Consider the following 12,660-nt stretch of genomic DNA (forward strand, 5'->3'; position numbering starts at 1 on the left):
TTTTATTGAGTGCCAATCATTCCATAAGTAAGTGGGCACGCCATAATTTTACAATTCCCTACTGTTGGACAGTCACATCATTTCCACTTTTTCTCTAGTTTAGACATCACTATGATGAAAATCTTCTATACACACAAGCAAGAAAAACTTGTGTGTAAAGTTTTTCTCTGTTTAAGATTATTCCTAGATTCATAGCAGTAAAATCAAAGTGTCAAAGGACAGGCAGAAAGTAAGTTGTCAGATAAAAAATCAGTGCAAGTGTTACGTGAAGTGAAAAATGCCACCTTAAGTACAAAGATTTGTCTTTTGGCTCTAATGCTAACAAGTGAACATTCAAATCTTAGAAGGTTGTAGAAAACTGTCCGAAATGGCTAATTCTAATAAGTTAAATGTTGTACCCACTAGTATTCCACTTCTTTATTCACACAAGCATGTGGCTGATCCCTTATTGAGTTTAAATTCTTAACCTTACCTAGATCTACCATCAGAAGGCGAGTGAGCGCTGTGTAGAAGGTTGTTCGACACCTGAAGTCACTGAGACTGTAACTGTCACTGATGCCAAGGAAAGGGAAGTGTTCACTCTAATGAAAGCAAAAGAGTAATCCAAGTTACTAACGCTTTACCTCAACTATTTGTAAAATTCTATTCATTAATTAAAGAAATAAGACTTACCGTGTGGTTTTTTAGCATGAATTTCACAGCATCTATCTTCACAAGTTTTTTTAAAAGGATATAGGTAATAGAAGTTAAGGAATCTAAGGAAATATATTTGTCATATCAGTATGTAATAAATCACAAAGTAACAGTGAACTGTAGTGGCATCAATTTCTACTTATAAAAAAATAAATATAATTTCTAAAGAGCATTCCTATAGAAATGTCTTTCCTTTTGTTAAGAATGATAATCTATTATTAACCAATGCAATTACTTTTCTATCTTATATATATTCTAGTTATGGAAAGAAAGAATGAATTTTATAATTAAGACAAGAACTCCTTTACTATTAAAGTCTTGATAGTGGAAAATTAAAACTGACCCCTTTTTATATTTTGGGTGTAACTTGTGAACTTCTACTTGCTTAATGTTATTTCATAATGAAATAATTATAAAAGACCCATAATAGGCTATCAAAAAAGAGAAAATTACTCAATTCTAAGAAACAGTGAGCTCTCTTAGTAGAAATCTAAGATCAGAATATAATTAGGTGGATATAGCAGACTGCATGTCATCAACTATAGAAGGACAGCTTAAAGGAACTAATATTTCTCAAATGCCTAGCATGTAAAAGGCATTTTCCATATGTTAATTCACCTAATCTTCACGATTATACTATTAAGTATTGATTATTATTTTTAGTCCATAAATAATGAAACAGGAGCTAAGAGAAATTAAGTTGCTTGCCCAAGATTAGACAGCCATGGATTGACAGTGCTGAGATTTGAACTGTAGTTTGGTTCCAAAGTCCATGTTCTTTCTGCTGTACCACATTATCACCTGAACAGTTCAACTTAGAAGGAGGAGTATGAAGTTAAGAAATCGGAAACATGAATACAAGGCCTAAATAGGCCTAAATAATTTCAGGTATGATGTGGATTCTAAACACATCTACTCAGTATGCAAATACCCTCTTCTCTTACTCTACCATAGTCATGTGTTTCTACCACAGCTAGAGCATCTCTCGGCCATTCCCTAAGACCCACTCATGCCTTTCTTGAAGGCTATAATAATCTTACATGGCTCCATTCATATTACAAGGAAAACACTGGTTTTCTTTTTCCTTCACATCATCTCTAAATATATGACTCAGTCTACTGCCTCTGCACAGGGGCACTGAAAAGTGTAATTCTAAATTTTAGTCGCTCTGGCATGGGTATCAAAGAGTGGAAAACACATTGAAACACGAGTCAGGAGACCTGGGCTTGACTATACCATTCAATGAATCCAAGTAATAAACTTAGCCTGTCTCAGCCTTAGTTTCTCTCTCCAACAAATGAGGATGAAACCTCTGCCCAAGCTACCTTACAGGATTGTTCTGAGGATCACATAATGCAAATGTCTTTGCCAGTTATCAATCACGGAAAAAGAAAGATGCAGAGAATTCACAAAACGTGTGCAACTTGCAAGGCTAATTTTCACAATTCCATGAGATAGACAGCATTTTCTATTTTTCAGGTAAGGAAATAAACTAAAAAAAATTAAATAATTTTTCAAAAGATAAACAATTGGTATGATTTATATTCAAGTCCCTCTGATTCCAAAGCAACTATTCCAGTTGCATATGAAGCATGTATGTTTGGCTTAGCCATATACCTGATTATTTAAAATATGTATCTACATTTTAGCATGTATCTGTATTAGACAGTAAACTTTCTAAGGGCAGGGACGATATCCATGCATTTTCCCTCTTGCACTGCTCTCAGCAGGTGCTCAATGCACTGTGTTTTTCTTTTTTTGAGACAGACTCTCGCTCTGTCCCCAGGCTGGAGTGCAGTGGCGTGATCTCAGCTCATTGCAACCTCCACTCCCCCGGGTTCAAGTGATTCTCCTGCCTCAGCCTCCCGAGTAGCCAGGACTACAATCATGGGTCACCACACCTAGCTAATTTTTTGTATTTTTAGTAGAGATAGGGTTTCACTATGTTGGTCATGCTGGTCTCGAACTCCTTACCTCAAGTGATCCACTGTGCCTGGCCACAATGCACTGGGTTTTTTGGCAGGCTGCAGGGCAACAAGAGCAAGGCTGACAGGTAGCAAGTTTTTCCTTGCCTCCAAAGATGCAGATTCAATGATTATTCCCAGTGTCAGTCACTGGGCTGAAGACCTGCCACTCAAACTTCACTCAGTTAAACAGAGGTAGGATCAATAAACTTAGAAATATCTTAAGTAATTACCAAATAGAATTCTCTTAAAATTGCAAAGTTAAAAGTGACAGGGTCTATGGGTAATAAGAATGCTGCCATTAATAGGAATCTTCCTGTCAGTGCTGTTAATAAACAGCAAGTCATGTTTTGACAATAGAATATTTATGGAAGCAATAAACAGAACATTCACAGGAAGAATCTCATCTGTCAAAGACACATTTTCTGCAGAACAGCATCTGTGCACTTTGTACCAAGGCCAGCCTCACTGCCTTTTAATTACATTCCAAAGAAAAAAATGATTAAGAATGAATTTTTACATTTTTCAATAAAGAAAAAAATGAGAGTTCACCTGAATATTTATGTTCTCTTATAGAAATTCAATTCAAAGCTAGTTATGGCTCTTAAGTGGGTCTGTAATGTTAAAAAAGGCAAATGAACACGTCATCTTTATGATCTTTACACTCTGATCTTATTCTTCTCTAAGAGACTAGGGTTCATCTGAGTTGTGCCATTTTGGCTGGGTGGAGCATTAGATAAATTATGGCAACACTAAATTAGATTTCAGAGGTCTATTTAAAACACCTCTTAGCAGTAAACCTGGTAATGGTGGTAACAGTAACAGTAGCAACAGTACTAGAAGTCTTGAGAGTGAGTAAAATTAATATAGGAAACATCACGTACAGAACATGTTGACAGAAGAGTCACGATTCAAATCCAGATCTGTCTGGCTCTAAAGCATAGGGTCTTTTCACTAGGGTATGTCAGATCCATTTGATTTTAAAGAGAGTACTTCTCCTCCAGAGATCATTTGCTCCTTGAAATACAATTGAAATCGGAATCAAGTCCCAGAAGGGACAGGGAAACATTTTATTTTAGGAGGGACCAATTCATTAATGAGCCAGCATCCCATCCAGGATTGAGCAAACTCTATAGTCTGACTGGCAGTAACCCATTAAACCAAATTCTCAGAAAATCCCTGTCTCTAGCCATACAGTTATGACAACACTGAAGAGGGCGAAGATGGTCTTACTGATAGCTAGGATAACACATAAAGAAAAACAAGAAAATAATCTTATAAGATGGCTGAAAATTCTGAAAATCTGTATCCTTTGAAAAGGAGGATAACTAAATTAAGAATGAACTGCTTTCTTAGGTTACAGGAGTACTACACAATTCAGTAGCTGCTCGATACAGTATCACCAAGTATGACTTCAATTCACAGTATCAGGCCTTTTCTGACTATTTACCACATTTCATCAAATCTAAAACACCACTGATTGTAAAACAAAAAAATCAATATAATATGTACTACTAAGAAAAAGTACTTAAAAATACCATCAATTATAAGATATATCCTATTTACAGAAGTGTAAAGACATGAAAAAATTTGATTTAGAATTACAGTAGTGTACTAGATACATCATATTCACTAAGTACAAAAGAGTGGGTAATCATACTGAATCTGGGCAAATATTTAAAAGTCATACATGTTCATAGATAGTTTTTGCAGACAAAGTTAGATCCTGATGAAAGAAGAAAGTTCACAGATGACAATATTACATGTCAGAAATTGCCGTACTTAGGTTATATGTACAAAGCATAGTAACTGAAATGTAAGTTTAGTTATTTCAAAAGTAGAATTTTGCTCATGAACCCTACTAGACACACACACAGACACACACATATACACACACAGACACGCACACAGACACAGAAACAGACACAATTCCTTTTAAGCAAATATAAAGAAAAGAACAGAAGGAAGAACTACCCATTATAAAAGTACTAAGGGAGATTATATAGGCCAAAAACTATACTAATTGGTTATCCTCATATGATATCTGGCCATTTCTGATAAGTTGGGTAATAACATCAATATTTATTCACAAGATGGACTGAAGACTTAAACGTAAGACCTAAAATCATAAAAACCCTAGAAGAAAAACTAGACAATACCATTCAGGACACAGGCATGGGTAAGGACTTCATGTGCAAAACACCAAAATAATTGGCCACAAAAGCCAAAATTGACAAATGGGATCTAATCAAACTAAAGAACTTCTGCACAGCAAAAGAAACTATCATCAGAGTGAACAGGCAACCTAAAGAATGGGAGAAAATTTTTGCAATCTATCCATCTGACAAAGGGCTAATATCCAGAATCTACAAGGAACTTAAACAAGTTTACAAGAAAAAAACAACCCCATTAAAATGTGGGCAAAGGATATGAACAGACACTTCTCAAAAGAAGACATTTATGCGACCAACAACCATATGATAAAAAGCTCATCATCACTGGTCATTAGAGAAATGCAAATCAAAACCACAATGAGATACTATCTCAGGCCAGTTAGAATGGTGATCACTAAAAAGTCAGGAAACAACAGATGCTGGAGAGGATATGGAGAAATAGGAATGCCTTTACACTGTTGGCGGGAGTGTAAATTAGTTCAATCACTGTGGAAGACAGTGTGGCAATTCCTCAAGATTCTAGAACCAGAAATACCATTTGACCCAGCAATCCCATTACTGGGTATATACCCAAAGGATGATAAATCATTCTCCTCTAAAGCCACATGCACACGTATGTTTATTGCAGCACTGTTCACAATAGCAAAGACTTGGAACCAAAACAAATGCCCATCAATGACAGACTGGATAAAAAAAATGTGCCACATATACACCATGGAATACTATGCAGCCATAAAAAAGGATGAGTTCATGTTCTTTGCAGGGACATGGATGAAGCAGGAAACCATCCTTCTCAGCAAACTAACACAGGAACAGAAAACCAAACACCACATGTTCTCACTCATAAGTGGGAGCTGAACAATGACATGGACACAGGGAGGGGAACATCACACACCAGGGCCAGTCAGGGGGTCGGGGGCTAGCGGAGGGATAGCATTAGGAGAAATACCTAATGTAGATGATGGGTTGATGGGTGCAGCAAACCACCACGGCACGTGCATACCTATGTAACAAACTTCCACATTCTGTACATGTATCCCAGAACTTAAAGTATAATAAAAAAAAAAACACACACATTAAAAAATCCAAATAGGTATAACCAAGATGAAGTATCTTAAGGGATACTAATAATCCTTTACAAGGAACTGAAGTTAAGGTATAATCAGAGAACAGAAGGGGTAACAATAAGTTCTAAATGCCCACGGTATGAAGTTTTGAAACTATAAAGGAAGAGAAAAAAGTCTTAATCTCTAACAATTTACAATCTAATAGGAGACAAGACCAGCAAATACTAAACTATATTAATATAACATTCATACCCAGATATATAGATTGAAAACAAGGTGTTCACAAATATTAAGAAAAATAAACCACGACTTGAAAGAAAATGAAGGAAATTAATATTTAGTGAGTATTAAAGGACTAAGGATTAAGCTATTTCATGATGGCTTTACTAAGTCTTTAGCCAAGACTGAAAAACTGAATAAGCCTAATTGAGCTACAAAGTGTCAAATGAGGGAGAGCGGCAAATGTGGTGATTCAGTGAAAGATAATTAAGGGTGTCAAGGGGTAGGTACAATAAATTTCCTTGGCCCAAGTATAAAGTACAGATTGTGGTCAAATGGAGGATCAGGAAATTAGCTATGGGAACTCAGTAAGTCAAGTACCGTCAAAGGGCTCAAATTTAAGTCAATAATTTTGCTTGACCTAAGAAGCAAGTGGAAGAGATTGTGGGCTTTTGGGAAGAGAAATGATCAGATCAAAACAATACTCAAGGTACGTAATTTTGTGAAACAAAAATCTAAAGAACTTGGTGAAGGTCTACATAAGGGGGCTACAGAAGGGGAATATGGAAGATTCTATACCTGATTCTAGTATTCAAACAAACAGAGGAGATAAATTATGGGATGACTTTTCTATGGCTGATAGAGACAGAAAACAATGAAATAAATCAACATTTCCTCTGATAAAAAATGCTAATAGAAGTATGCCTGAGGGATGTAAGCTGAAACTAGTTTTATTTAACATTCTCACAAACCATCTGGAGATGGTGGTATTCAGTAAAATAAAGCAATGCATTTTAATATTGTTTCACAAAAGCAGAAATATTACTGTTTATTGCTAAATAGTTACTATAACAGACATAAACAATTTTACTTTCATCCTTCACCCTTGTTTCGTTCTTGCCCTTTGCGTCATCTCTCATTCTCTACTCCTTCCTGACACCACATTCAGGATTCATACCCAAATGGTGGGAAGGTCAGAAACAGATGTGAGGATGTCTGGTTTGCACACTACTTAGTAAAGTTTAAAAGTCGCATACCTAATGGTTTATCTGTAAGCTTACATCTAAATGACCTCAAATAAAAGGGGCTCCCTCAAATCAGCCATATCACAATGTCACATACCCACATTATTTTTAATGTGCAGATTTTCAGAAAATTAGTATGTAATTTATCTGAGTTAAATTTAAACAGAAGAAAAAGAAACTATATTAATAAAACAACTGACTTTAAGCTCTTTGGAGCAATATAGAAAAGGAAGTTTGGAATCAGTGTCAATTCTGTCAGAATTTAAAATCCATTAGGGCAGGGTCTATGTTTTATTTGTCCTTTTGCCATGTACTTAGCAAATGCTTAATAAATATTTGTGAAAGAGGCCAGTAAGATCCAAGATGAGTATGGAATTAAATTTGAAAATCACTATTTTAGTCTTACTAATGTTAACTCTAGATAAGGATGAAGTTCTAATTATTGTACTTAAAACAAGCAAGGAAAAGAAAGACACATGAAGCTGGGAAAGGTAGTGGTGAAAAATAAAATTTTCATGGTCATCAAGTGACTTTGAAAGAAAACAGATTCTTTGGCTTGTAGAAATGAAAATGACTGAAATAAACTAGTAGATAAATAGATTTATGATGTATATGGATGGGACTTACATTCACCAAATTCAGGTGTACAGGAACTTAAGGGGACAATCTTAGAGAGTCAGTCTAAGGCCAAATGGAAGGAATTATTTCTTTATACCAAACAAAACCAGAGCCAGCTCCATAGGCATGTGGGCTGTACACTTGCATAGGGGACCCTGTGCCTAGAAGAGCCTCTTCATGGTTTAATGCTTTGCTGTTGAGGTCTTGAAATTCTTAATATTTTTTGAACAAGTAACCTCACATTCTTCTTTTTGAGGTGGGCCCTGCAAATTATGCAGCTGGCCTTGCAATAACATGGAGAAGTCATTAATCTTGAGAACTGTTGAGGTTAACAGTATCAATAAGGTAAAAAAAAAAAAAGTTTGGATAAACTCAAAAACTAATGTGGAAGTCTCTTATAGAGTCTGATTTTAAAAAGCTAGATATTGGTACTTATTGTAGTTTTGATTTGCATTTCTCTAGTGACCAATGGTGATGAGCTTTATTTCCTATGTTTGCTGGCTAGATAAATGTCTTCTTTTGAGAAGTGTCTGTTCATATCCATCGCCCACTTTTTGATGGGGTTGTTTTTTTCTTGTAAATGTGTTTAAGCTCCTTGTAGATTCTGGATATTAGCCCTTTGTCAGATGGAGAGATTAAAAAAATTTTCTCCCATTCTTTAGGTTGCCTGTTCACTCTGATGATCAGTGATCATTTTAAAAAGTCAGGAAAGAACAGATGCTGGAGAGGATGTGGAGAAATAGGAATGCTTTGTCAGTGTTGGTGGGAGCATAAATTAGTTCAACCACTGTAGCAATTCCTCAGGGATCTAGAACCAGATATACCATCTGACCCAGCAATCCCATTACTGGGTATATACCCAAAGGATGATAAATCATTCTCCTCTAAAGCCACATGCACACGTATGTTTATTGCAGCACTGTTCACAATAGCAAAGACTTGGAACCAAAACAAATGCCCATCAATGACAGACTGGATAAAAAAAATGTGCCACATATACACCATGGAATACTATGCAGCCATAAAAAAGGATGAGTTCATGTTCTTTGCAGGGACATGGATGAAGCAGGAAACCATCCTTCTCAGCAAACTAACATAGGAACAGAAAACCAAATACCACATGTTCTAACTTGTAAGTGGGAGCTGAACAATGAGAACACATGGACACAGGGAGGGGAACATCACACACTGGGGCCTGTTGGGGGTTTGCGGGGCTAGGGGAGGGATAGCATTAGGAGAAATATCTAATGTAGATGATGGGTTGATAGGTGCAGCAAACTACCGTGGCACGTGTATACCTATGTAACAAACCTCTATGTTCTGCACATGTATCCCAGAACTTAAAGTATATTACAAAAAGGACTTCAAAACACACAAACACACACACACACAAATACACACACACACACACACACACACACACACACTCTAGATATTTTTAGTTTTCCCATGTTTGATGATTATGTAATAAAGGCCAACTACCAACAGAGGGCCTGATAGAGAATGAAATTTCCTTTCTGAAACCCAAGTGGAGCATGTTAACTGCTACAAATTTGAGTAAACAATAAATTGCAGAAGAAATACTGATCAATTATCTTTCAAAAGAACAAAAACTTGAAATAATGATTAACAAACAGAATTTTGGATAAAATGTGATACTGTTCTCCGTTTTCAGCATTTAAAATAAGTTTACTTGATTGCTCTGTATGACCCTTATTCTTGCTCCAGATTTCCCAGAAGCTTCCTTGTTCCAATCATTTGAACAATCTCACCCTTTTCCCATTTAGATAGAAACTAAAATTTCTGGCCAGGAAACATTTCAAAGAAGGGAAAGATCCCCAAGTACTGAATGTGAACACAGAACACAGAGGGCTGGCTCTGTACAGAGCCATTTCAGCTCTGTGCCTGTTCAAAAAAGCTATTTACTCAGAAATTCTTGGACTTTAGTCTTGAAAATATAAAGAGTATGTTAAACAGTTACTCAAATGTATTTGCTAAATTTATTATAAATACCCATGTAATGAATCTGATGGGAAAACATAAACTTTCTGTCAAAAAGGTCACTGGATTTTAAAATAATAATAATCTTACCAATTTGAAAAGTTTCAAATTTGGCAAACAGCAATTTTGGGGTAAAATGGAACAGCCACCCAGTTACAATCCGGGACCCAGTTACAATCCGGGGATTTATGCCCTGCATCGTTATTTAGGAACTAGACTATCCCTAAAAATGTGAGTCTAGTGAGTCTTACGAAGTCCTATGAAAAAGTGTCTGTGACAGAAGTACCAGACTTTTCTGCTCAGGACATACAATGCAGCTCTATTTTCTAACTACCTAAAGGCAGAGGTTCTCAAAATATGGTCCTGGAGCCACCAACTTAACCGGAGGCTTGTGAAAACTACAATTCTCAGGCCCAGGCCTAACACTTCCTGAAAGAGAAACTCTGGGGAGTGGGGCCTAATACTTTGTGTTCTAAAAAGCACTCACATTCTGATGCTCACTAAAGTCTGAGACTACTGCTTTAAGGCAACCAAAGGCTTTTTAATACTTCCTAAAAATGGGGTCTGCTGTGATTTCAATTTCTAACAAGTGGTCACATAAAAGAACACCAAAGTTCAGAGACTGGCTGTGAGCACCATTAACACTGAGTAAGGTTCATCTGAAGCAGATAAAATAGAAAAAATAAAACAGAAAGTATCTGAAGACATGTACTATAAACAAAGAACATTAAAAACCTCAAAGTGAGATAACATGCTTTTCATTTACTTCTAATATTTTAAATAAACATATTTTGAATATTAACATACAAACAGATTTGCATTAACAAGGGCCTATAGGTGATGATTTTGATCTTGCATAAGTGTTTCTATTGCTGAAGAATGCCATCTTATTCCCAATACAGAAATAATGTATTGCTTTAAAATCAAGACTGAAAAACATATTATAATAAAGAAATCGATTGGAAAAACAAAACATGCATTAGGTAATCAGTAACTGCACTAAAAACAGATACACCACTCACATATTCCATTATGTAAATGAATTCAAAGATATTTCATGACTGATCAGCTAGAAGGGACATAATGATTTATAATTCAAATAACTGAGCACTGAAATCAAATTGAACTAATATATATTTCTAAATATGCAAACCTGAAATAATTGCTAAAAAATATAAATCAATGTACTCATGTTGAAATCATTCCTATACCCTGGTTTAAAATATTATAGCTTTTAAACTTTTATCTAGTAAAGTTTTCTGAAAATATGATTTTTTATTTACTTCAAGAAGTACTCAAAAGCAATAAACAGCATGTAAAATAAAAGGCTATATTATTTGAATTAAATAATATATAACAGGTTTAATAGGATAGAAAAAAGATCTTAAATAGCAGACACAAATAAATTAGGCATTATGCAAATTAAAAGAATACAAATCAAATTAATTTTATACTAAATATCAATTTCAACCTAAAAAATAGGGTAAATCTAAACAACAGATATATGCTATAAAATAACTGAGGCTTCTTTGCAGATAATATGCTCTCAAAGTAATTCATTGTGAAAAGGCCAGAGTTTGCAATACTAGGAAGTACTTATAAACCACTTCATATGTTAGAAATAAAGAGTATTTCAGCATTATTATTAGAAAAAAATATGGGTTGAGTTTTTTTTTAATAAGAAAAAATACATATCTTAAAAAGCCAAATGACCATTGGAATTGGGTTGTACATCACTTTCCAGTAAAAAGGAAAAACAGCCTGGACAGGTGTAATTTATCATTTTTCTGATTTAATATCAAAGAAATATATTAAAATAATAAAAAGAATCCTGAAATCCTCAAAATTTGTAGTGATAAATAGCCCTCCCTGTCTTTATTGCATTATACCTACTAACAGAAATATTGCATGGTGGATTTTGCCAGACAAGGACGATTATTTTCCAATAAAAAGTTGCATATTAAATTCCAGCACAAAAGTGGGTGTCTAATACTTTGGAAATCTTTTATGGTTTACCAAGGAATACAATTTTAAACTTAACTAACATAAACATATTCCTGGAATGAACCTGCATTAAAGGTTTCTATCCAATGCCACCATTTTCAGAATCTGTCCTCATATTAAAAGATCAGTTAATCTTAGTGATTAACTAATCCAACACTTATCTTTCACAAGTCCTATATATTTGATAGCTAACATAGAAAAGGCAATCTACATGATTCTCTCTAGTTTTTAGAAATATGACAATACTGTCAACTATAATTTAGGAAGAAGATTCTTGGTTTTAGAATTTTAAAAACCTGCCAGACAGAGAAATCTAAACATTTAATGTATAATGGGAAATCTTATTTTAGATTAGATTAGATGTTGATTTGGTGGGGGCAATAATCAAAGAAATGGTCAAAAGCTTATCATTTTCTTTGTATTACTCTACTGTGCCTTTCAACTAATGAAAATGATGTTCTTTTCAACTGAAGAATATTATAGATACATTTACTCATAGGAATGTAGTTTTTCTAAGGTAATATTTTTAGAATACTTTGACCTCCTTAAAATTAAGTTACATACTTTCTTTTAGGACACGAATTTCTGACAAATACAAAAAAGCATGAACTAAAATATATGTGGTTGCATACTTTCTTATATAACCATTCATTAGCCTGGGTGAGTATAAATATAACTATAACTACTTAGGAATCTATATGTCCATATAAATTCAACAGTGATTCCGACTAAATGCTTCATAGTATATAGCTAATTAAAACCTTTCAAAAACATGCATTTACAGATAAGAATAAATGAAAGAACTTTTTATTTTAAAAAAATTGCAAAAATTATAAACAAGAAAAATACCTGGTAAATTAAATGCATTTGCTAGGTTGTTTCTACATAATGTCAG

The 12,660-nt window shown here is 34.6% G+C and overlaps 1 protein-coding gene across 1 annotated transcript in view; it reads right to left on the minus strand.

Annotated features, from left to right (window-relative positions):
* RANBP17 (RAN binding protein 17) overlaps positions 1 to 12,660 on the minus strand; it is a 428,276-nt gene that overhangs the window by 113,928 nt on the left and 301,688 nt on the right. The window contains exons 17-18 of the mRNA XM_023218928.3: positions 673 to 736; positions 473 to 581 (exon numbers count right to left, since the gene is read on the minus strand). Of these exons, the coding sequence (XP_023074696.1) occupies positions 473 to 581; positions 673 to 736 (173 nt within the window). The remainder of the gene's footprint in view (positions 1 to 472; positions 582 to 672; positions 737 to 12,660) is intronic.

This window comes from Piliocolobus tephrosceles, chromosome 4 (assembly GCF_002776525.5).
Source record: "Piliocolobus tephrosceles isolate RC106 chromosome 4, ASM277652v3, whole genome shotgun sequence".
In the NCBI taxonomy this organism is placed as follows: domain Eukaryota; kingdom Metazoa; phylum Chordata; class Mammalia; order Primates; family Cercopithecidae; genus Piliocolobus; species Piliocolobus tephrosceles.